Raw genomic sequence first — 26,902 nt, 5'->3', positions numbered from 1 at the left:
AATAGAGATAGTACACCATATAACCTAAATGGTATTTGTTAGGGTATACAATATAATATCATATATAAAAGTGTAAATAATAAAAAATAGTATAAACAAAAAAGACACAACAAAAAGTCCTTAATGACTAGATGTGATAAAGTCTTATTGGAAATGATGATGTCAGTATAGGTGATAAGTTGATTTGGTCGATTCAGCTATCTGTGGTGGATCAAGGCCACGATCCAGGATCAATAATCTGCAGTAGATATAAAAGGACAGAAGCGCCACATGGCCCAATATTGTTGGATACAATCAGAATAATATGTGTGACAATTGCACTTACATGTCGTAAGACACCCCTGATGGTGTAGAGGGAGTCCTGAGTATGCAATTTAGTAACCCAGTAGACTAATTCTCCAGTGATCAGGAACTCCAAGCTATCCAGTAGCAAGATACTGGTGTAGAGATAGAATATAGTTCGGCAGCAAGTGGGAAATGTAAAACTTACTTTATTAAAATATTAAGTTAGCAACGCGTTTCTCAGCCAACAAGTGGCTGTTCCCTCAGGCCTGATGAAACAGCCACTGGTTGGCTTAATATTTTAATAAAGTAAGTTTTACATTTCCCACTTGCTAAAGAACTATATTCTATCTCTACACCATTATCTTGCTACTGGATAGCTTGGAGTTCCTGATCACTGGAGAATTAGTCTACTGGGTGACTAAATTGATCCCAGCTTGCTTCTATTGCACCAAGGGAGGTGCTCTACTAAATGTGAGTGCATTTTTTACTATACCTACCATACCTTGCTTGTACCAAAAGTATTAGGCCATATAGGCATCCCTTGTGTTCTGTATTATCCTCTACAGATTACCTACCGGAGGTCAGTCTCCTGGCTGACTGTTTTTGAGCCCAGACCGCTCCCTCTACACTATCAGGGGTGTCTTACTACATGTGAGTGCAATTGTCACACATATTATTCTGATTGTATCCAACAATATTGGGCCATGTGGCGCTTCTGTCCTTTTATATCTACTGCTAGTGGAAATTTTGAGCCCTGATAATTTATGTGAAGTCATTTATATGGACAGACTTCTCCAGGATAAAGTATAATCTTTACAACTTAATTGTCAACTACAATGTTTTATGTTTCTGCATTTATATTTTACTAAAATGACTGTCCTTGCACTTTGTGGTACTACTTTTTCAATTATAAAGGGACATTAATGACAATCAATTAGTACATGTCATTTTTGCATCATGGAACCTGCAGAGTGGGTAAACACATTGGTAAAATCCCAACAGCCAGCGACAAGTATTACACCTCTCAAAACAAGAAGCCACCCATGAGCCAATCAGGAGCAGTTGTTGCACGTAGTCATCAATGGCCTGCAGTTTGCAGCTTGGTAAAGCATGACTTTACTTTTGAGTTGCAGGGGTTAAAAACACAGCCAGAGTTACTAACAAAGATTTTATTGTCTCTTTACATACTGGCTTATAATACTGTTTAAGGAATTTGTGCATTATACATACAATTTTGATTTTGTTGAAGACAAAGTCCTGAGTATGCAAATGCATAATCTACTAAAATCTCACAGAAGAAGAACTGAAGTCAAAATGTTGCAAACAATAGTAAATGCTAAAGTTTTAGAATATGAAAAAGTTGCACTGTCTGAATGCTGTAGATTGAAAAGTTGCAATTCACCAACGGAAAATGTGTTGTATCCCTAGGTTGTGAGAAAGGGCAGCTTTACCATATTTATACTGATGACCTAAACCCATCTCTTATCCTGTGATCTTTCAGCTTGTGACATCCAAACAGCACAACCTTTTGATTTGAAAAATTCTTAGCCTGTAACATTTTAAATGTGAGTGTTGCCATATTTTGGATCAAAACTAATATTTCACTTACGTCGAGCTGTGGCTCCAGCAATGAGAGAGGCGCTTTCAATGCTTCCCCCCATTCTATGAATTAGAATGTCCCGAAGCTGGTCATAGCAGGTAAAATATATAGCTGTAGCTGGCAGTGCCATCACCCTGTGATATGAAAAAAAACAAAGTGTAAATGCAGAGAAAATAAAAAATGTATAAAATTATTAAAACACTGAAGGGGCCTGTGCTCCAGTATTCAAGCTCAGACTGGCCATAGGACATACAAGGCATCTGTCCGGTGAGCCGGGCCAAGCCTGGTGTCCATAGCCTCACCCAGTCACTAGCATTATTATTTTTGCATGATGCAGGGTCGGCAACTCCTCTTGATGTCTGTGCGTGCCTGGTTTTGGGTGATTGTGGATGTCTGGGGTGCTTTGTGTCTGTGTATGTGGGTGCCGAGTGCCTGAGGATGTCTTTGTGTGTTTTCTCTCTGATAATGCAGCTTATATGTGATGACAAGTGCTCAGGTGGCTGCTATTCTGAGTTACTGACTACACAGGCTAATGAGCAATAAGTGCTTTTTCTTTATTTAAATATGAACCTTTTTTATTATTACATTTTAGTTTTTTGATAATTAATAACAACCAATTTACAAAATACAGTGACAAAAAGGTGTTACAAACTTTCAAACTAGTACTTTATACTTGTCAGTTTTGATGTATGGTTAAATAACAAAAGAAGAGTAGGCTGCTCTATTGCTTATTTTTGGTCTTAGTCGGCACCGCTAGTATTCAATCAAACACCACACCTTCTCAGAGAGTCAGTAGTGGCAATACACACCACTGCCAGAACTTTGAGCTTGGATACTAGTGCACAGTTTATCTCCACCAAATGAGATAAACATACATGTGAATAGACCATTTGTATATAGTTATGATGTTATTGCTTAAAGGGACACTCAGGTTAAATAAAATTTTCATGATTCAGATACAGCATGTAATTTTAAACAACTTTTCAATTTACTTCCATTAAAAAAATGTGCAGTCTTTTATATTTACACTTTTTGAGTCACCAGATCCTACTGAGCATGTGCAAGAATTCAAAGACTATACGTATATGCATTTGTGATTGGCTGATTACTATCACATGGTACAAGGGGAGTGGAAATATACATAACTTTGAAATTTGTTATAAAAAAAATCTACTACTCATTTGAAGTTCAGACTAAGTGCTATTGCATTGTCTTGTTATCTTGCATTTGTTGATTATGCAAATCTAATGTGTTGACTGGTCTTTTAAGTCTACACCCAGTAACATCATCACATAAGGGAATCTGAATAAGGAAGCGTATTTAGGTAGGAAATGCTCTTGAAATGATTATGCCCCATTGCCCTAATCTACGCCTTGCAACATTGCTGGCAACCAGAGTGGGATATGCTTGGGGCGGAATCACTGGAACTTGAGCGTAGAGCTGAAGAGTATTTTTGGGTATGTTTTATGTGGTGGGAAAGCAGAGTAACAGGAGGGGCAGCTGGTCAGAGCTGCCAAACAGGGACAGTTGCCTTCAGCACAAATCCATTATATGATTGACTTGACTTGAGTAGAGAGACTAATAACAAAGCTGTACTGTTTCCAATAAATCAAAATTATTTTAGTAAAATAAGAAGTTTTGTAGTGTAACAAACTCCTCTAACTAGACAGAAGCAGATAGATTAAAGTGATGGTATTTCAGACTTTAAGAATGTTGCAGTGAAAAAATATATTAGTGTACAAGCAAAACCGAATAAGTATTTTTTGAATAAAGTGCATATCTATTTTGTAATACAAGATTTATAATCCGACTTGGTATCTCTGTTCCTCTGCCCCCGTCCCCCTTAATTTCCTCTTTTGACTGGACGTGACAGACAGCAGTCCCACTCATTCTCTACATAGGCTTCCTAAGGGCTTTCAATGGGCTGGACTTCAAGAGTGTCATATGACACACACACTAATTGGACGTTCATTGGAATTGTCATTTTAAAAAAAAAAAAGGGGAGGAGGAGTTCATCCCAGTGGGTCAGCATAACATTGTAATAGAGACATTTTCACTGATACAAACTTTTTAATGGCAAAGATTACATATATGGTATTTGACTAGCTACAGTTTACCGTAACTTTAAGTTGGTTATTGAATAGCACAAATAACAGGCTTGCACTGCACACTACAGGTAATTTGCAATACAATCTCCTGGTTCAGTTTGTCACTGTTATATATATAAAATATTTTTAATGTATTGCAAAATGTATGCAACAAGTTAAGAGTTCACTCCATTTGGTAAAATGAATATGAAAAAAAGTTTCTGTTTGCTGAATTAGACGTACAGTAGCAGAGGCAGGAGCTCAGGTAGAAAGCGGTGACTGGGCTGTGAGACAGGTTCAGCCTGGTCCCCTTGCAGCACCTAACGGGTCACTTTGCGCACACACAGTACTGACAAGGGTCAACTAGCAGTTCCCCCAGCTTGTTCCATGAAAGCTCCTTTAGAGTCGAAAGAGAAAACTTCTCACCTTCTTGCCCAAAGCACTAGATTTGCTAGGCTAGGGTGGGCAGACTGGTTTTATTTAACTAAATTAAGCTGAAATGGAGTAACATACTTTTAAAACATCTGAGCATTGACCAATCAAAACAAAGACTCATAACCTGACTACTTCAAATGCTGTAATGTATCTACTTGTCTTTGGACAATCATTTTCTAATGATGATACAGCCTACCCAGCTATTAAGTACAATTCAAGGTAAAGGATAATAAAACAAAAATGTCAGCTTACAGAGTTGGAGGAAGTCCACTCCACAAGGACCTGACACCTTCGTTTCTGATAATTTGGACAAAAGCATCCTGAACAATAAAAAAAGGTGAATTAAACAACATGTATGTACATATGTAAGACAACAACAACAAAAAAAGTCTTTAAATGCAGTAATCTTCCAGATGATAGATTTCATGAAGATTTTCTGTAACTTTACAAGGGTTTAAAGGGATAGTCTAGTCAAAATTAAACTTTCATGATTCAGATAGAGCATGCAATTTTAAGCAACTTTCTAATTTACTCCTATCATCAATTTTTCTTCACTCTTGGTATCTTTATTTGAAAAAGCAAGAATTTAAGCTTAGTAGCCAGCCTATTTTTGGTTCAGCACCTGGGTAGAGCTTGCTAATTGGTGGCTACATTTAGACACCAATCAGCAAGCACTACCCAGGTGCTGAATCAAAAATGGGCAGGCTCCTATGCTTACATTTCTTGCTTTTGAAATAAAGATACCAAGAGACCGAAGAAAAAAAAATAGGAGTAAATTAGAAAGTTGCATGCTCTATATGAATCAAGAAAGTTTTATTTTGACTAGACTATCCCTTTAATGCATAGCTAAATGCAAGAGATAGATTATTTTATTATTGCTCAAACACATTAGCTTGGAGTTTATAAATATACGTGCCTTTATCTTTTTTAAGGTGCAAAAGTACTGTTCCTCCACACAGGGTGCATTTTTTTCTTTACGCATTTGAGTTTATATGTTTTTTTCTTTCCTATAGCGGGATATCGGTCTTGTTACCAAATGTGTGCATAGATCACTTATTGTATATACTACACTAGATAGTTTAAAGTTCTTGGGATCCTAGGTGTGTTCTTCCCTAATTTGGTTTTATATGAATCTGAGTGGCATGAGCAATAATAATTGAGGCAGAAGCCTTCATAAATCAAAATAAAAAGCATCTCTACTTTGTGTTGTTAGTGTTAAAGGGACAGTCAAGTCCAAAATAGGGCATGTAATTTTAAACAACTTTCCAATTTACATTTATCACCAATTTTGCTTTGTACTCTTGGTATTCTTAGTTGAAAGCTAAACCTAGGTAGGCTCATATGCTAATTCCTTAGACCTTGAAGGCCGCCTCTTATGCAAATGCATATTAACAGTTTCTCACCACTAGAGGGCGTTAGTTCATGTATGTCATATAGAGAACATTGACCTCATGCATGCAAAGTTACCTAGTAGTAAGCACCGATTGGCTAAAAGGCAAGTCTGTCAAAAGAACTGAAATAAGGGGGCAGTTTGCAGAAGCTTAGATAATCAGAGGTAAAACGTGTATTATAACTGTGCTGGTTATGCACAACTGGGGAATGGGTAATAAAGGGATTATCTATCTTTTTAAACAACAACAATTCTGTTGTTGAATGTCCCTTTAAGCATCACCACACATACTTCTACTGTTCTCAGGAAGATAGATTGTCTACAGTGAAAAAACAAACAAATCTATGTTCCAGCGCAAAATATATTTTTTCTGCGAGAGTTGGTCGTTATAAGTCAGCAAGCAATAGATACCAAGGTATCAGTGGTGGACAAACTTGCACTACCCATTTTTTTTTTTTTTTTAAAAACACCTTTTAACCCTTTCGTGCCCGGGTTAACTTGTCTACATTGAAACAACTATTCCGATGTAAACAAATTGAAATCTCGCAATCGTGCACGTGATCACGAGATTTCATTGATGGGATCGCGTCAGGGAGGCATCCCTATGATGCTAGGCAGGCCCTCCAGACCGCAATCCCATCAGGGAAGCACCAGTGGCTTCAGGAAAGCCAAGCAGTTAGGACGTTGTATTTTGTCCTTCGGCGCTTAAGCCCAGCAAAATTTGGACGAAATAAAAACGCCCTAGCGGCGTTATAGGGTTAACAGGGGTAACATCTGCTCTTTCAAATGTAAATTTCAGTACTATGTCTTTGTAAGCAAGCTCTCTTCTTGACATGCTCATTTAAAAAAGGGACATTCAACACCTCTTGCTCTTATGTAAAACTTTGTGCTTGTCCCTTTCTCCCATGAGACAAAAAAAGGAACTGTAACCGAGAAATGTTGCAAATGAAATATCTAAGTTTTGTCAATTTGCAGCATTTTTGCCTCTCTAGGGGGTGTGGGACAATCCACAATTTTTACACAAAAGCCAGAAGTGTTTAAAACAAAACGATAAACTCATGATTCAGTACTGCAAACTGTCCGTAATAATGAAAGCAAGAAAATAGAGAGACGCACTCAACTGAGACAGAACAAAAGCTAGAAAAACATCTGTGCTTGTCCACAAGGCCAGTGCCACTCAGGGTGCAATCTCTTTTAGCACATTATGCCTTTCACAGAGGAAAAAATATCCTGTAGCATATCAGTCTGACCCTGCCCAATGACAGTCCAGCGCCAAAATACCAGGCAATTCTTCTCTGAACAAGAGAAAACAGCAAACCCCAGACGTACGTTTCGGCCTCCCTTGGGCTTCGTCAGGGAGATGCAGTTGCATCTCTCTAGGGCATATGTGCAAGGAGTCCACGTCTGGTTTCCCCTTTTTCCCTCTTAGGGAGACCCAAGAGTAACTTGCATAAAAACAAGAAAATAGACAGACGCACTTAACTGACACAGAACAAAAGCTAGAAAAACTGCACCTCACTGACGAGGCCCAAAGGAGGCCAAAACGTACGTCTGGGGTTTGTTGTTTTCTCTTGTTCAGAGAAGAATTGCCTGGTATTTCGGTGCTGGACTGTCATTGGGCAGGGTCAGACTGATATGCTACAGGATATTTTTTCTCTGTGAAAGGCATAATGTGCTAAAAGAAACTGCACCCTGAGTGGCACTGGCCTTGTGGACAAGCACAGAAGTTTTTCTAGCTTTTGTTCTGTCTTAGTTGAGTGCGTCTTTTTTCATGTTTTTATGCAAATTTCTCTTGGGTCTCCCTAAGAGTAAAAACGGGAAGCCAGACGACGGTGGACTCCTTGCACATATGCCCTAGAGAGATGCAACTGCACCTCACTGACGAGGCCCAAGGGAGGCCGAAACGTATGTCTGGGGTTTGTTGTTTGTCTTGTTCAGAGAAGAATTGCCTGGTATTTCGGCGCTGGACTGTCATTGGGCAGGGTCAGACTGATATGCTACAGGATATTTTTTCTCTGTGAAAGGCATAATGTGCTAAAAGAGACTGCACCCTGAGTGGCACTGGCCTTGGGGACAAGCACAGATGTTTTTCTAGCTTTTGCACTGTCTCAGTTGAGTGTGTCTCTCTATTTTCTTGTTCCTAATAATTAAGGTACACAACTGACTGTATGCATGCATGTGTAATTAAAGGGACAGACTAGTCAAAATTAATCTTTCATGATTTTTTAATCAAATTTGCTTTGTTCTCTTGGTATTCTTAGTTGAAAGCTAAACCTAGGTAGGCTCATATGCGAAGCGAATTTCAAAGCCCTTGAAGGTCACCTCTAATCTGAATGCATCTGACAGTTTTTCACAGCCAGAGGGCGTTAGTTCATGTGTGCCATATAGATTATATTGTGCTCATGGCCGTATAGTTAATTATGAGAGAGCACTGATTGGCTAAAAGGCCAAAACAGTTTACTTTCAACTTGTAATATGACCCTACAAGAACAAAAAGCTTACACCTAGCGCAATTAACACTCAAGCTGAAGCGTTCATTTGTCAAATGATTACGTGCTTACCAGAGTTCCACTGAAACGGCCCGGAGCTTTGTACCATGCTTTACTGCTTCCATTTTCACACAAACACAGATGGTCCATTAGGCCATTGCAATAGACAAAACATTTACCTAGATGTGAAATTTAAAGTACATCAGTATTTGATTTTCTCCTTACTCATATTCCTGTTTTTGATGTATATATAAAAATAAATTGTAGTAGGTAAATCAATACCAATCAAGTCCACTTGTTACTTAAAGGTACATTAAACCCAAACATTTTCTTTCATGATTCAGATAGAGCATACAATTTTAGGCAACTTTCTAATTTACTCCTATTATCAATTTTTCTTCATTCTCTTAGTATCTTTATTTTAATAGCAGAAATGTAAATCTTAGCAGCCAGCCCATTTTAGGTTCAGCACCATGGATAGTGCTTAATTATTGGAGGCTTACATTTACCCACCAATAAGCAAGCATAACCCAGGTTCTCAACCAAAAATGGGCTGGCTCCTTTGCATCACATTCCTGCTTTTCATATAAAGATAGCAAGAGAACGAAGATAAATTGATAATAGGAGTAAATTAGAAAGTTGCATAAAATCAAATGATCTAGCTAGGAGAGGAGCCCGGGAGGAAGAGGAGGAGTCTGGAGTAAGAGAGTGTGCTCCAGGCTACCATTCCCTGTAGCTTGTTTCTAGGCGGTTTTTTCACGCCTGGCTATCCCCTATGGGAAGCCCTGCTACAGCACAGAAAAAGATTATCCGTCCTGTGCCACCCCGGCAGCGCAAGATTTCACCTGCGTTAAACAAGACCTGACCCACCAAGAGCTTACTTTGTGTGGCAGACTACGTTTGTAAGCTCCGTGCCTGGTGGAAGTCATAGGAAAATCTGAAGGTGGGCCTCCCAATCGCAACTTTGCCACTCGAGTGGGGCAAGCAGCCCAGAGACTTTACATACAAGGACAGCCTCAATACAGTGGTGAGCACCCGCAACTTACCCAACCCAGTCATCGGAACTGTAACCGTTACAGAGGGTTCCCTGACGTAAGGGCGTCCGGCCGGAGTGGCGCCGGCAACCAAGACGAGGCTCTGCAGGATTAGCTGCTCTCCCCACCCACCGGTGCTGCGAGTGGGGATTCAGCAGCGCAGGTTCCGGACCACCCGGGCCCCTGCGAGAGGCAACCAAAAGGAGATGCCACCCCTATCAGCAACGGCAGGTCTACCCCACCGATGCTGCGAGGCAGAACCTGCAAGACAAGGCGCTGATCTAGGGGGTAAAGGAACAGCAAAACCCTCTGGAACCAAGATGAATAAAACTTATGCCCGGGAACAGTATCCAACAGTAAACTACGGCCACAGGAACCACACCGGCTGTTAACTGAGACATAGAGCTGTACGGCGAAGACGGGTAAGTGCGGGACGGCTCCCACCCTGCTCACACACGCTAGATGCCGGGAAGGGAAGAGGGGACCGGCTAGCAGTTTAACTTGAGGGCTGGAACTTTGTATTAAAATGAGCAACTGAACTCTGGCTTAAGTTTGTCGTTTGACTGAGTCCTGAAGGGGGAAGGAGTGGGGCAAGAATTTATAAGGTTAAAAACCCAAGATCTGAATTACTGCCTCATCCCCTTAAAAGGGAAAGGGAAAGAGAAAAAAGGAAGAAAAGAAAACATAAGTGACATAACTTTGCTTTAATACCCCCCAGCGAATCATTGATACTAGACTTTATCTAGTCCATGAACACTTACCTGGGTTTTCTTTTCTTTTCTCCCTCATTTTTTTTGTAATAGCTCCCCTCTCTTGCTACCAGAGACACTGAAAAGCACTGCAGGGCTATAAGCTTGGGAGCTAGCTGGTGAACTGTACAAAAGCTGGCTCAGATGCTAATCTATTATTTTACATAATAATTGTACTATGTGTATAGGTTGAGTTTAAGATTCTATGTACTCAAGTGAATATGTTTCCCGTGGGACACGGTTTTTGTTTTGCTTGTTGTTGTTTTCTTTTTTCCTTTTTTTTTTTTTTTTTTTTTTGGTTCTGCAGAATAACTGATGGTCTTAACAAGTACTATTGAAACCTATAAAACCTGGTCAATAACATTACTGGGCAAACTGAAGGGTTAACAATGCTTATTCTTGCCTTAATAATGTGAGAAGGAAAGAAAAAGAAAAAATCAGTTGGCTCTTTTTACTATTGTACTATCAAACGGTACAACTGTGGAAAGGCAGGGTTAGAGTCAAAGGCATTTGATTCATATAGGTATAGGCATAATACACTGCCCCAGGGAACAAGTTAGAGTTAAATTAGCTCATTTCCCTATAGCCAATTTTTTTTTTTTTTTTTTGAGGTTTTGATCACCAAGTGATCCAACCTGTGGGTCATATGCTTCAGATGGGGATCTATGAGATGAACTAGAGTTAGGCAACTGTTTAAAGGTTAAAGTCTAGGACTTAATAAAAGGTACTGAAGTAATCCAGAGCAATTCTAAGGTATTTAAGAACTTCCTCTACTATACTGCTTTCTTATTAATCTTTTGGCCTATTAGGAGATAGTGTTTACCATTGAATCAATAGTGATATCGGCAGGCAGGTACAGTGCTTTAAGCCCTGGATCTAGCATTATGATATGAACATAGATTGGATTATCTATTAAATAAGGGAGGAGCGGGGGGGAAGGGGAGAAAGTAGGGGGAAGGAGAGGGGAAGAAAGAAAAGAAATTTAAACGGCATAATCTTGATTTACCCTGGGAAAGAGATTAGGAACATAAATGGAACCTAGGGGATTGTACAGACCCCCATGTAGAATTTCTTAACAGGTGGCGTTTACTCAGGTGAATATATTCAGCAAAGTGATTCTGTTTTGATCTGATAGGAGCTCATCCTCTGCTGTTGGCTTAATAGCAAGTGTATCATAGGAAAATATCCAGTCTAGATTTGAGTCATAAGTGCTGATAGCCTTGTGTCCCTGTTTTTTGGCGCTAGAATATAGTCTGCACACGGGTGTACCGTGATTTCAAAACCTAAAGGTCATTAACTAGTATCACCTTATTACAATTCACTTAACTATACTCTTGAAGAGGCACAGTGGTTCTTGCTCTCTTCTCTTACTTATCACTTCTGTGGCAATTTACTCACTAGATAGGACACTTCCCTCTTGCACCTCACTCCCCATGCACCTCTTTTTTTTTTTTTTTTTTTCTCTTCTCGCTCTCTCACTTAGCACGTTCACACTAGGGCACGCCCTAAACCACTAACGCACTTAGTTTTTACTTCACACAACCTCCTTCACGTTTTTTAGTTGTGCATGGATAAATATATCACCTCACCATCATTCACGGGAAAAAATATTTCGGGCATGGCTGCCAAAAACAAGGACCGTAGGAACAAAGCTCCCCCAGGGACGCCGGTAGACACACTTATAGAATCAACGCCCTCGAAGACTCCAAATCTAACGATTTCAAATGAATCAACAAACCTTGTCGCAAGTATATTAGAAGCCATTTCTCCAAAATTTGACTTACTAAAAACTGAAATTAGACAGGATATCTCTCTACTGACCTTAGATGTCAGACAATTCTCGAAAAGAATCCAAGAAGCAGAACAGAGAATCTCAGATTTAGAGGATGCGTCAAATGGTTATTTTACAAAGATTGAAGATCACTATTCTGAGATTCTGAAATTAAAAGCTAAAGTAGAAGATTTAGAAAACAGATCAAGGAGGAATAACCTCAGAATTATTGGCCTCCCAGAATCAGTCAAGCAGGATGAGCTCATGCAGATTATGACACACACCCTACCACAATTGTTAAAAATCCCCCCAGCACAAACGCTTATTGCAATTGAAAGAGTTCACAGACTGGGGAGGGCTCCCGAATCCTCATCTAACCTAGCCAGACCCAGACCAATCATTGCAAAGTTCCTGAACTACCAGGACAAAATGATGTTTCTTCAATCCTACCGAAAACATCAACCCATTTTTTACAATGGGAATAAAATTTTGTTATTTCAAGATTTTTCCATAGAAACCTCCACAAAGAGGAGGGAACTCTCCTCAGTTTGCGGTAGGATGTTGAAAATGGGCTGGCAAGCCACGGTTATTTTCCCAGCTAAACTTAAACTTACACATGATGGTCAAACTTTTTTTTTTGACTCAGCAGCTGATGCTGAAAAAAAGATAGCTGAACATGGGGATAACTGTTAAAATAAATGTAAGGAACAGGGACTGCACCAAATCTATTTTGATGGTAAACGGACATTTTGGCATAGGAATACAAGAGGTTCTCTTATCCCCTTAGAGATATATGAACAACCTTAGGATTAAAGATATTAAAATCACCTCATGGAATATTGGCAGGATCACATCACCCATCAAACGGAAAATAATTTTGACTCACTTGCAGAAAACTAAGTCCCTTATAGCACTACTCCAGGAAACACACCTTAACGCAGAAGAATCACTTAAACTGAAAGCAACCTGGGTGGCAGAAAGTATTTTTGCACCCTCAGTAAATAGGAGCAAGGGAGTTGAAATCTTGATTGGGAAGGAACTGAGATATGAAAAACTAGACACAGTGATTGATCCAGATAGCAGATTTATAATTATAAAGTTGAAAATTATAAACTCAATATTCACTATATGTAATCTCTATGCACCAAATATAATTGAGTATGGGTTTTGGGACTCTCTTCAAGCAAAAATTCTGCAAATAGCGGAAGGTCACATAATTATAGCAGGGGACTTCAACATGACTCCTCATGCTCCAATAGATAGATTCAGACATGGAGTGAAGCAGAAGATAAATAAAAAGGACAAACTGGAAAATAAACTATTCAAATCCATCACGCGAAACCTGGCAGTCAGAGACATTTGGAGGGTTCAGAACCCTGATAGTAGAAATTATACATGTTGCTCTAAACAATCTAAATCCCTATCAAGAATTGATCTTATGCTAATTAATGACAGCCTGTATCATAGGGGGGCCAAAGCACATATACCCGAAATTTTATTATCAGACCACGCACCAATTACTTTAAACATCCCAGCCTCAAAGATTGGCACTAAAAGACATGCGTTTTATTATCCCAAATATCTTGACAAAAACGCAAAATTCAGAGAGTGGCTCGAGGAAAGATGGGGGGATTATTATCGGAACAACAAAGACTCAGTGGCTAGCCCTCTGATTCTGTGGGAAACAGCAAAAGCGATATTGAGGGGGGATATAATTGCGTATATGGCAAACATCAAAAAAAAAAAAAAACTCACCGAAAGGAAAGACAAGTAACTGACACAGTAATCAATGCTTACAACAAGTACATAAATACACCCTCCAACGAGAATTGGAGAAAATACATTAAAGCTAAAGAAGAAAGGGATACTCTCTTACTTCTTAATGCAACACAAGCAGATCTAAGATATCAATCCAACTTCTACAAATTCGGTAATAAATCGGGCAAATTGCTGGCCAAACTGGTAAAGAATTCAAGATCTTCAAAAACAGTGGAAACTATACGAATTAATAATACATTGCTCACCTCGCCAGAGGAAATATCTGAATCTTTTTTTTCATACTATAAAGCAATTTATGCGGCGAATCCAGTAAACATAGATATAAAGGAGAGTTTCTGGAAAGATATCTCCCCCACGAAAATATCCCCCGAATTTAAACTGGGATTGAATGCCCCGATAACAGAGCTGGAAGTAAGCCAAGCAATACAAAGCTTGAAAAAAGACAAAGCGCCGGGTCCCGATTCATTGCCAAATGAATTTTATAAAAGTCTAGGTAAAGCGATCACTCCACAGTTGACCACTCTTTAACTATCTCTTTCAACAGAATAACCAAATACCTCCCAGTTTTTTAACATCTCATACCATACTAATACCCAAAGCTGATAAAGACCCACAGTGCAGAGAGTCGTATAGACCTATTGCATTATTGAACACGGACTACAAAATATTCGCTTCAATTTTGGCAAAGAGAATGCAAAAAGGCTTAGGGGAAGTAATTCATAAAAATCAGGTTGGGTTCCTTGCAAAAAGGAGCTCATCATCTATAATCAGACAACTTCTTTTATCCATTGACTATTTTAATAATAGTGAAAGGAAGCTAATGGAAAGCTTACCTGACGCAGCGATTATAGCGATCGACGATGAGAAGGCGTTTGATCGAATTAGCCACGATCATATCCTTACCACATTGAAACAATTTGGATTTCAAGATAAATTTCTAAACCTAGTAAATAACTTGTGCAAAAAGGCAACATCAAAATTAGTCATGCACGGGCAAGAGTCACAGAGCATAACTTTAGAGCAGGGTACAAGACAGGGCTGCCCGCTTTCTCCCCTGCTATTTGATTTGGCGATTGAACCCCTAGCTATAAAACTCAGAAACCACATTGAAGGCATTAGGATCAATAAACACGAATTAAAAGTGTCTCTATACGCAGACGACCTGCTGGTTTACGCCTCCAATACCTCCCTGAATATTCCAAAAATTCTCAACATAATTGAACAATTTGGCCAATTCACAGGGTATAAAATGAATAAACAAAAAACTGAAATACTATGGTTAAGGAAGACCGATATGTCATATTTAAATAACCCATTTAAGACGGTTCTGAAATCGCTTAGATATTTGGGGATTTTTGTCTCTGCAGATCCCCGGGAATGGTACTCCTTAAATGTTACACCAATCTTTGCACGTGCCTTTTCACTTATGAGAGATTGGCAGAATTTACCTCTCTCCCTCTCAGGGCGAGTTGCTTTATATAAAATGGTAATCTTGCCAAAAATATCATACATTCTCCAAAACCTTCCACTTTTTATAAAATCGCAAGACATTAAGAAATTTAATATGGCACTCCGGAAATTCAAATGGCAATCAAGGAAACCCAGAGTTGCCCTGCAAAGATTATATCTGGCAAGGCAATTTGCTGGGTTGGCTTTGCCAAATTTGTATCTCTATAATTTGGTTTTCTTGGGTCGCACTGCGGCAGAAGCTGACTACTTTACAGATAACGAGCTAGAGAATAGCTTAATTTTCCCTCTAAAGCCGCTGTCGCTCTTACATACACCGCCCCACTTAGTGCCCAAACTAGTGAAAAAATGTAAAACTATACATGTAATAATTCAGGCATGGAAAAAGATAGGCACAATACTGGGAATAAATACCAACATTCCCAGGTATCAAACCTTTATAGGCAATATTGAATTCCAAGAAGGATCCCAAGCTTTGCACTTGAGAAAGTGGCAGGAGCAGGGGCTTAGGCAGGTTGCACAGCTTCACCATGCAGAATCAGGAACTATTAAATCTTTCCAAGAACTGAAAGTAGAATTTAATCTCAGCAATCAAGATTTCTTTGCCTACCTTCAAGCTAGGCATTACACTTTACTGCTGCGTGCGCAATATGATTGGAAATGGACATGGGGGAGACTGGAGACATGGCCGGCCCTGATCAAGGCTGGTCGTGCCTCCATCTCTCCATGGTATACCCTTCTGAACTCGCAGAGGGGTAACGGTAATGTTGAAAAATTAGCCCAAAAATGGTCAGATTATCTGTCTATGAATATAGACAAAGATACACATATCGTGAGATCCTTCACGCTATTACGTAATACCACGATATCTGAAACTTGGAGAGAGTCCCATACAAAGCTCATATATCAGATTTATTACACACCAGATAAAGCATTTAGGTGGAATAATGTTGATTTTAGGAATTGTCCAAAATGTAGTTTACTAGCGGCCGACTTACTGCACATGGTGTGGCTGTGTCCGAAAATAGAACAATTCTGGCACAAATTAGAGTTCTGGCTAGTGAAAGTGGTAAAAATTAAACCCCTCAAACTTACGCCGTCAAATATAATTTTTCTGTCCAATAATAAGGAGGATTTTAGAGATGCCAAGATATTAAATCTAGTAGTTCTTGCCGCAAGGAATCTGATTTTTAAAAAATGGAAAACAAGATTTATACCGACAGGGAACGAAGTTAAAAACTATCTCAAAAAGCAATATAAGGTAGAACAACTGGCCACAGACCTAAACTCAGAAGGCGAGATTGTAACATTTTTTAGCAAGTGGTCAAAATTTATTAAAAGCTTCTCGCCAACAGAAATAGAGGTCATGATAAACCCATTTCAAAACTCCGAAATAGTTCTTTTGGGCATTTGGTAGAGTGGGCCTGGGGCGAGGGGGGAGGGGAGGAATAGGCTTAGCAAGGCGGGGGTTGTGTCTCCCACTTCGATATTTTTTTGTTTTGTTATTTTTTGTTATTTTTTGATTAAGCTGGAACCAAGATGCTGCGAAACCCCTTAAGCACATTATACACTAGAACATATGCCAAGAAATTATGCTATGTAACTATTCCAGCTGTTTTAAGAATAGACTCACGTAGCATTTACAATAAGATAATATTACTTTGAAGTATTACGATGTGCATTGAGCTGTTTATTGTTTATGTATGAGATTGTGGGTTACTATCTCAGATGTTGGATGTTGATATTGTCTATATGCTCATATTGATTAGGATAAATTAAGGTGCTACGAAATTCCTTAAACACCTAACATATTAAACTATATGCTAAGAAATTATGCCATGTAATCAACTTAGCTGTTCTAGAATAGACCCACTCAGCATATATAGCAGATAATATTATAAGGAAATAGTATATTATGTACGGAGTTATTTATTGTTTATGTATCAAATTTTGGAATATTATTGTATTGGTTGGACGACAATGTTGTTAAAAAAGGGGAAAAAAAACAATAAAAATTATATTTAAAAAAAAAAAAAAAATCAAATGATCTAAATCATGAAAGAAAAAATTTGGGTATAGTGTCCCTTTAAGTTACAGCCACACACGCTAGTTTTCAACCAAACACACCTAGATGCTAAGAAGGGTGTTAAAGCCATATGTTAAACACAGTGGTAGCGTTCTCCTTTTAGGTTAAATTTTTCTCATAAGAACTGCATAGCCCCGTGTTACAAAGGGTGTTGTAATAAGGTAACATGGACTCATGGTGCTCCTGCCCTTATGTATCTAAAATCTAGCTTTCTACCATATTCTCTTCAGTTTTGAGGGAACATGTGACTCCCTGGGTGGCCTGTTGCCTTATTAAAAAAAGCCATACATGTATAACTGTTATGTGTACAGTTAGGTATTGCACTACAAACTTTTGGAACAAGCTAAAAGGATCAATTTTTATCCAATTTCTCAACTCAGTAGTATTTCAGATAGAACCACAGAAGTGTTAGAGACAAATTTAAACAAAGGTGTTTCACTTTTGGTTAATGTGCTCTTTCAATCCTAAGGCCCAGAGGCAGAACTTTTCTTTACTTTCTGCAATGAGATTTTTTTGTGAATTTTTCTGCAGGTCATTTTTAAATAAAATAAAATTTTAAATTAGACAGTTACACTAAGGCACCAGTTTAATTGCAATGTGTTGGTTAACTGAAGAATTAAGCAATTTTTAATGTTTTATAATATAGTGCAGTAGTTGAAAATTGCATTGCAAATTAGCTGCATACAAAAAAAAAAGACATTTAAAATGTCTCTAATAAATCCGTTTCCTTTTCTTTTGATCTAACATAGAAATGTAGTAATAAAAATATGCAGTGCTCTTATATTCAGAATAAACAGCTTTGCAAACTGGGAAAGGCTAAGAGGCGGGTTTGAAAAAAATCTCTGAGAGCCAGTCAACAAGCAATGCGCTACTGCATATTTGACTGCTCACTTCAAACAGCAGTTTGCCCTGGATGCACTTTGTTAAAGGGACATAATACTCATATGCTAAATCACTTGAAACTGATGCAGTATAACTGTAAAAAGCTGACAGGAAAATATCACCTGAGCATCTCTATGTAAAAAAGGAAGATATTTTACCTCACAATCTCCTCAGCTCAGCAGAGTAAGTTCTGTGTAAAAAGTTATACTCCGCTGCAGCCCAGTACAATATAAACAGTATGTAGCTGTACCTGCCTATGGACACCTTCCATTAATTAACCTTTTCTTATTTATTTTTGTAATATTTTTCAGGGCATTTCAAAAGACATACTTCCTCAGATATCAATTGTGCAATCTATATTGTTAACAACAAATATAACAAGCATTCAATCAACTGAAATATATTGGGAAACTGGGACTTGCTATAAAAAAAAAAAAAGAAAAAAAAAAAAAAGTCAGCCAGTATAAATATTAGGGGTGTTGAAAATAATCGGCACAACGATGCATCACGATGCAGCCTTTAACGATGCTGCATCGATGCAGTGAAGAGCCGAATCGATTCAGGCAATGTCACGTGACCCCTCCTCCAGAAATAAAGTTTTTTTGTTGTCATTTTAATAGCGACCAGCGGGGGCGTTGCGGTAGTGGGGAGAAGTGAACTGAGTGTCTTGAGGGCGGAGTGAGTGGGAAAAGAAGCCCTCATATACAGCAAATGTTTGCAGCTGTGAATTACGTCCAACTCTGACAGTCAGCAGGCAGGGTAAATATATAATATAGAATGTGCAGGTCCTGCCGTGACAATGATCTTATGACAACTTCCAGCAGTGCTGACAATAGCACTTCAGTTTCTACGCTCTTCGGCTCTTTAAAAAAGTTGAGTCACTCTTTTTACACAAAGTGAGTCGCTCCTAACCAGTATTAAGATCACTAAGGGACATAGAGGTAAATATATTCAGGAAGGAGTACATTATTTAATCAGACAAACACAAGGAAACACGTTTGTATACATCGATCATGAAAGGGTCTGCTCTCTGAGGAAAAAATATGCAGGTATTAAACAGAGTGACGTTAATAAAGGATGTGAAACCCTTTACTAGAGCGAGTTGTTCCTATGAAGAAACACAGGCTTCTGTAGAGAGGGGTGAGCGGTAGTTGCATGTTCAGAGCAGGCGTCCTTTAAACAGAGGCTTGAAATGAAAGTGGCCGCTCAGAATTGCCAAGTACCGCCCACCCCTCTCTACACTGAAGCCTGAGTTTCTTCATAGGAACAACTCGCTCTAGTAAAGGGTTTCACAGCCTTTATTAATGTCACTGTTTAATATCTTCATATTTTTTTCTCATGCTTACATAACATATACACTTAACTGTGTCAGTGGATCCACATACCTTTGCTAAATTGTTTTTTTTTGGGCCTGCAGTCGGATTTTGACAACATCAAGTGGAGTAACTGAGAAAAGAAAAAAAAAAAATTTGTGAGAGTCGGCTTTACTAATTTACTTGCATTTTTCAGCAACATTAACCCCAAAAGTCTTTCCCCCCCATTATTAAGATATAGTGTACAACATACCTCTACGATTAACTTTACTTTGCTCTTTTTTACAATTTTTTTTAAAAACATTTAGCTAGACTCAGGAGTGTACACATGTCTGGAACACTACATGGCAGCAGTTTTGCAAGAATGCTTTTTACAGTGTTGTTAACTGTGCAAAAAATGCTGCCATCTACTGTTAAAAAATGTAGAACAATAATAAAAACCATATAGAGTTCCAAACACTTGCACGTTAGTAAGTATGCTCTTCAAAAAAGAATGTGCTAAGAACAAAAGTAAATTTGATTAGACATCTTTTTTAAATTGTATGTTCTGAATCATGAAAGAAAAATTTTGGGTTTCATTTCCTTTAATCCCTAATCAAAGAAAATGCATACTTCCAAAATGCCGTCTGGTCATCACACCCTACTGCACTTAGGTGTATAAAGTTTCCCTAATGTATAGAAGCTGAGGGACAAACAAATAATGTTTAATAAAGATAGGATTTCACTATGAATATACACATATGACCTAATCTTAAAGTAAATCCTAGAGTTTCAAAAAAAGGCCACCTTCATTCATCATTAAAAAAAAAAATCAAAAAAAGTCGACCTTATTTCGCTGTGGCTTCACTGCTAGCCAAGTGGCTCTGACTGCGCTACTCATTCTTTCAATGAGGTGATGTTTCCACCTCTTAGCGAATAGCTGTGCGGGCTGATCAGCATTATGCTATGGAACACACTGCTTTTGGCTAAGAGGTGGAAACGTCTACTCATTGAAAAAATGAGCAGTGCCGTGGGCTGCGAGAGACGCTTAGCTAAGCAGTAAAACAAAGGCACCTTTTCATTTGTTTTTTGATCTTTATTTTTAGTGATGTTAAATCCTAGCGTTTTTGTCTGTTGCATGCAGATAACATATTAGAACAGTTATGGCCAACTAACACATGGGGGACACAGATCAATGTTTTAGAAGCCTTAAGGGCTGTATACAAACATATGGCTATTAAATAAACAAAAAAAACGTCCAGTGGCACAGGGCTAGATTTAGATAAGGTTGCAGGGCACCCTTTGTATGCTGTTCTTCCCTCTAGAGGGCTTTTTCGAGTAATGGTCACCCACACATTTTTAGTTCTACATTTTCCTGGGACAAGAAAAACTATGGCACACATTGTTGGTTATGTTTTTCTCTGGGGCCGCAAAAACTATTGAAGAGGGCTATTTCATATACACAAATAAACCCTAAAAAGCAAAGATTCATACATTTTATACTCTGCAGTTAGTAAAAAAATAATAATTGGAAACAGATTAAGGGAAAACAATTTTACAGTATATTGTCCCTTTAAAGTGATGTAAATCCTAGAGTTTCAAAAACTCTAGGATTTACCAAGTGCTACAAATAAAGGGGACTTTGCAGCGAGTTGAGTGGATTGCCTTCGGCCGCCCACAGCAAAACGCATTTTTTTCAATAAGGCAACGTTTCTACCTCTTAGCCAATAGCTGTGCGGGTCAATCGGCATTATGCTGTATGGGTAGCACGCTATTGGGTAAGAGGACGCCATTTAAAAAAATGAGTTTTTCTGTGGACGGCTAGAGGTGCTCAGTTCGGCATAAACTTGCTGCAAATAAAGAAATTTTCAGCATGAAGTTTTTTGTTTTTTTAATACTTCATGACTTGGTCTCCTTTCCTTTATTTGTAGCACTGGTAAATGCTAGCTTTTCAAAAACGCTAGGATTTAAAGGGATAGTAAACCCCAAAATGTTCTTTAATAATTCAGATAGAACATACAATTTTAAACAACTTTCCAATTTAATTCTATTATCAAATTGTCTTCATTCTCTTGTTATCCGTTGCTGAAGGGACAGCATTGCACTACTGACAGGAAGCTGAAAATATCTATTTAGCCAATCACAAGAGACAAATGTGTGCAGGCACCAATTAGCAGCAGCTCCCACTAGTGTATGATATGTGCGTATTCATTTTTTAACAAGGGATACTAAGTGAACGATGCACATTTGAAAATAGAAGTGAATTTAAAAAAGTGTCTTAAAACGGCATGGTCTATCTGAATCATGCAAGTTTAATTTTCACTTTCCTATCCCTTTAACATCACTAGAAAGCCGGCAGACAGATGTAGGACAGTTTACCTTGAGAAGTCAGCAGGGTGATTTTCACGTTTCGAGAATTAAAAATTGCTCAATTTTCATGAAAAGGTGATACAATAAATTATGGAAATGTATTGCAAAGGTATAACAAAATATTGTATCTACAAATCTCAAGGTGTTCCATTTTTCCTTTAATAAACTTTATTCTTTTAACTTTAGTGTTAAAGCTAAATATTTTCTCACCAAGCAGTGATGTGAACAGGGCTCCTACAGAAGATGCAATAATCTGCTGGAAAGGTGTGATATCTTTACATCCCTGTAACACGTCATCATGATCCTTCATTTTTCTAAAGGAAAGAATAAAACATATCTGAATTCTGTGTTCACAGACATTTTTCAATAACATAAAAAATCTGAATGTTTTAGCAAATTGACTTCAACTATGAAGAGGATACTTGTGTAGCAAGCAAAAGAAAACATTTGCTTTCATAAGAGCCTGCAACTTTACCACTAGCGGCCCTGCAATGCTATATACGTTAACCCCTGCAAAAGGGGGTTACACAGTTAAAGTACACTGCTGGTCCCAAGTGGAAACTGATACTGACCCAATAAGCAGTGGCAGTTGCATGACTACCCCACTGACCGACTACTCCTCTAGTCAGAAGCGGTAGGTGCATGACCCAGCTGTGTGACTATTGCTGCTGATTGAGTGACCGTCTGCACCAACAGTTCTCTGCAGCTCTAGCTGTCTTTTTTACCCATTTTAAAAAAACAAAAGTAAAAATGTATGGCTCCTGGGATTTTTCATTCCATAGGGTTATGTACATAGTTACCAGCAAACATATGAGTGAAAATAAAATGCTCCAACTTAGCACTTTATTGTTGCATTATCAAGATAAAATGAAAATTCAAGGTGGTAATAAAGAATGTTAAAGTATGAAAGAAATTGTCAGTCAACAGTTTAATATTCGGACACCTGAATTAATATATACTAACTCCTCCAAGAACAAATAGAATCTAGACTCATCTACTCACTACTATGTGGTGCAAGCTGTTAACATCGCACAAGGCACCTAAATATACAATGATAAAATATGATAGATTTTTCTTCCTTCTGTGTGTCCCTTTTAGAAGTATACCAGTAGTCCAGTAGTTGACACCTGATTCCAAAGACTTGACACTACCATTAGTTAACAAGGTTACAGCAGTTCAATATAGACGTACTTTACCTCACTTTTCCTTCAGCTGGTTCTTTTTCCTTCATCATTTACAAACAATCCAGAATCTGTGCTCTTCACTGAGCGTGGTCTACGTGAGCAGCGGTAACTTCCAGCAAACGCAGGTCTTCATCTCTAGTTAGGTAAGTAGGGAACGAGAGACTGAAGCAGTTTGACAGGTACCCACATGGGTCACCCCAGGGCATGCAAGGCACGTGAAACTTACCATTGACCCTGTAACGCCCCCACCTCAAAGGCGTGCTCTCTGGACGTATTGGCGGCCATATTTGAAAAGGTAAAATAAAAAGAATGCAAAATAAAAAGAATGCGCTCACTATCCGGAGTTTGCATATATATTTTATTCTAAAGGGTGTGTTTACATATATGTTGTAATTATTATATAAGCTACTCAAAGTAGTTATCATCATCAATTTATGTAATATATACGCACGTGATACCAATGCCTATAACACGTCTGCTGCTAATAACAGAAACAGGAACGCAGATTCGACACATGCGAGGGTTGCTCCTCTAGAGTGTTTAAAAGCATCTAGGATAAGCTATAAAGTTGTTTGCAAATGATTTTCGCTTGAAATTTGATATTTTTAATTTCTAAAAGAGATGGATTCATAATATTGAAGATCATATTTCATAAGAGCTTAAAATATTATAACCATTTCATAAAATTAAAGGGACACTGAACCCAATTTTTATCTTTCGTGATTCTGATAGAGCATGCAATTTTAAGAAACTTTCTAATTTACTCCTATTATCACATTTTCTTCCTTCTCTTAGTATTTTTATTTGGAAAGCAAAAATATAAGTTTAGATGCCTGCCCATTTTTGGTGAACAACCTGGGTTGTTCTTGCTGATTGGTGGATAAATCCACCCACCAATAAACAAGTGCTGTCCAGGGACTGAACCAAAAATTGTCTGGCTCCTTAGCTTAGATGCCTTATTTCTTTTGCAAGATGTACCAAGTCCACGGATTCATCCTAACTTGTGGGATATTGTCCTTCCTGACAGGAAGTAGCAAAGAGAGCACCACAGCAGAGCTGTCTATATAACTCCCCCCTTAACTCCACCCCCCAGTCAGTCTCTTTGCTGGCTTTAAGCAGGAAGGGTAAAGAGAAGAGGTGTTAAACTGTTAGTTTTATTTTATCTTCAATCAAGTGTTTGTTATTTTTAAATGGTACCGGTGTTGTACTATTTACTCTCAGGCAGGACATAGATGAAGATTTCTGCCTGGAGGATGATGATCTTAGCATTTGTAACTAAGGTCCACTGCTGTTCCCACAGAAGCTGAGGAGTACAGGAAAACTTCAGTGTGAGGAACGGTTTCTTGCTATACAGCAATGAGGTATGTTCAGTCATATTTTCTGCAGAGACTGTGTTAACTCAGAAAGGCTGACAGTGTCCCCATTAGGGGAAGGGTAAGCAGTAATCCTAGTGTTATCAGAGGTTTTTACTATTTTGCATAAAGGGTTAATTTTTTGTGGGCACTCAGTTTATGTGAATTTGGGACAAACATTTTTGTGTCTGGGAGTAACGTTTTCTGTTTTATGGGACATTTGCTTGAGGGTTCTTTGGGGTTGTTTATAACCCACATGGCTTTCAGGCAAGGTTTGTTAGTTTTGTGTAGGCCCCAGCAACATCGAGTGAGGTGTGCGGGGCCTACATTTACAAGCAGCAAGCAACTTCTCCTGAGGTCCTGAGAGTCTTCTGAGAGACTAATTGAAGCTTTAAACCCCATATTATCACTTCCTAAAGGCAGATAGGGCCACAGCAGAGCTTTGGCAAGGTGCTTTAGGGGTTTTTAACCGGTTTTAGACACTTATCAATCGTTTTTTTTTCATTTGGGGGTCTATTGCTTTGTTACTTGTGGTGCAATCCTTCTAAAGCTTAGTGGGTGTACTGTTAAAATTTCGGAATTTTTGAAGCAATTTTAACCTGTTTTGCAGTTTGTGTATGTCTTTTTTTCTCTTAAAGGTACAGTACCGTTTTTGCAAATTTTTTTTTTCATTAAAGTGTTTTCCAAGCTTGCTTGCTTGCTTGATTACTAGCCTGTTAAACATGTTTGACACTGAGGAAACTCATTGTTCAATTTGTTTAGAAGCCATTGTGGAACCCCCTCTAAGAATGTGTCCCAATTGTACTGATATGTCTATAAATTGCAAACACCATATTTTGACTTATAAGAATTTGGCATTAAATGATTCTCAGACAGAAGTAAATCAGGTTTCGCCATCTAGTTCTCCCCAAGTGTCACAACCAGTTACGCCCGTACAAGCGACGCCAAGTACTTCTAGTGCGTCTAATTCTTTCACCTTGCAAGATATGGCTTCAGTTATGAATACTACCCTCACAGAGGTTTTATCTAAACTGCCAGGGTTGCAAGGGAAGCGCAGTAGCTCTGGGTTAAGAACAAATGCTGAGCCTTCTGACGCTTTAGTAGCCGTATCCGATATTCCCTCACAATGTTCTGAGGTAGGGATGAGGGATTTGCTGTCTGAGGGAGAGATTTCTGATTCAGGAAAGATGTTCCCTCAGACAGATTCAGATATGACGGCATTTAAATTTAAGCTAGAGCACCTCCGTTTATTGCTCAGGGAGGTTTTAGCTACTCTGGATGATTGTGACCCTATTGTCGTTCCAGAGAAATTGTGTAAAATGGACAAATATTTAGAGGTTCCTGTTTACACTGATGTTTTTCCGGTCCCTAAGAGGATTTCGGACATTGTTACTAAGGAGTGGGATAGACCAGGTATTCTGTTCGCTCCCCCTCCTGTTTTTAAGAAAATGTTCCCCATTTCTGACACCATAAAGGACTCATGGCAGACGGTCCCTAAGGTGGAGGGAGCTATTTCTACTCTGGCTAAGCGTACAACTATACCTATTGAAGACAGTTGTGCTTTCATTGATCCTATGGATAAAAAGTTAGAGGGTCTCCTAAAGAAAATTTTTGTTCATCAGGGTTTTCTTCTTCAACCTATAGCGTGCATTGTTCAGGGTTTCTCTGAGTCGGTCATAGATACCTTGATTCAGGCTCGAAAGCCTGTCACCAGGAAGATCTATCATAAGATATGGCGTAAATATCTTTTTTGGTGTGAATCCAAAGGCTACTCATGGAGTAAGATCAGGATTCCCAGGATTTTGTCTTTTCTCCAAGAAGGATTGGAGAAAGGATTGTCCGCTAGTTCCTTAAAGGGACAGATATCTGCTTTGTCTATTCTGTTGCACAAGCGTCTGGCAGATGTCCCAGACGTTCAGGCTTTTTGTCAGGCTTTAGTTAGAATAAAGCATTTGTTTAAACCTATTGCTCCGCCATGGAGTCTCAATTTAGTTCTTAAAGTTCTTCAGGGGGTTCCGTTTGAACCCATGCATTCCATAGATATTAAGCTTCTATCTTGGAAAGTTCTATTTGTAGTTGCTATCTCTTCAGCTCGAAGAGTTTCTGAACTATCTGCATTGCAATGTGACTCGCCTTATCTTGTTTTCCATGCTGATAAGGTGGTTTTGCGTACCAAACCTGGGATCCTCCCTAAGGTTGTTTCTAACAGGAATATCAATCAGGAAATTGTTGTTCCTTCTCTGTGTCCTAATCCTTCTTCTAAGAAGGACCGTCTGTTGCACATCTTGGACGTGGTTCGTGCCTTGAAGTTTTATTTGCAGGCAACCAAAGATTTTCGCCAATCATCTGCTTTGTTTGTTGTCTATGCTGGAAAGCGTAGAGGTCAAAAGGCTACGGCTACCTCTCTTTCCTTTTGGCTGAAAAGCATCATCCGTTTGGCTTATGAGACTGCTGGACAGCAGCCTCCTGAAAGAATTGCAGCTCACTCCACTAGAGCGGTGGCTTCCACATGGGCTTTTAAAAATGATGCTTCTGTTGAACAGATTTGTAAGGCTGCGACTTGGTCTTCGCTTCATACCTTTTCCAAATTTTACAAATTTGATACTTTTGCTGCTTCTGAGGCTATTTTTGGGAGAAAGGTTTTGCAAGC

The 26,902-nt window shown here is 38.7% G+C and overlaps 1 protein-coding gene across 1 annotated transcript in view; it reads right to left on the bottom strand.

Moving 5' to 3' along the window:
* The window catches only part of SLC25A40 (solute carrier family 25 member 40), a 91,553-nt gene extending 68,467 nt beyond the window's left edge, over positions 1–23,086 (bottom strand). Inside the window, exons 1-6 of the mRNA XM_053713993.1 lie at positions 22,913–23,086; positions 21,927–22,030; positions 19,440–19,500; positions 8,359–8,465; positions 4,660–4,727; positions 1,895–2,019 (exon numbers count right to left, since the gene is read on the bottom strand). Coding sequence (XP_053569968.1) covers positions 1,895–2,019; positions 4,660–4,727; positions 8,359–8,465; positions 19,440–19,488 — 349 coding nt within the window. The 5' untranslated portion in view covers positions 19,489–19,500; positions 21,927–22,030; positions 22,913–23,086. The remainder of the gene's footprint in view (positions 1–1,894; positions 2,020–4,659; positions 4,728–8,358; positions 8,466–19,439; positions 19,501–21,926; positions 22,031–22,912) is intronic.
* Between the last annotated feature and the right edge of the window lie 3,816 nt (positions 23,087–26,902).

This window comes from Bombina bombina, chromosome 5 (assembly GCF_027579735.1).
Source record: "Bombina bombina isolate aBomBom1 chromosome 5, aBomBom1.pri, whole genome shotgun sequence".
Taxonomy (NCBI): Eukaryota; Metazoa; Chordata; class Amphibia; order Anura; family Bombinatoridae; genus Bombina; species Bombina bombina.
This window is presented reverse-complemented; position numbering and strand designations above follow the sequence as displayed.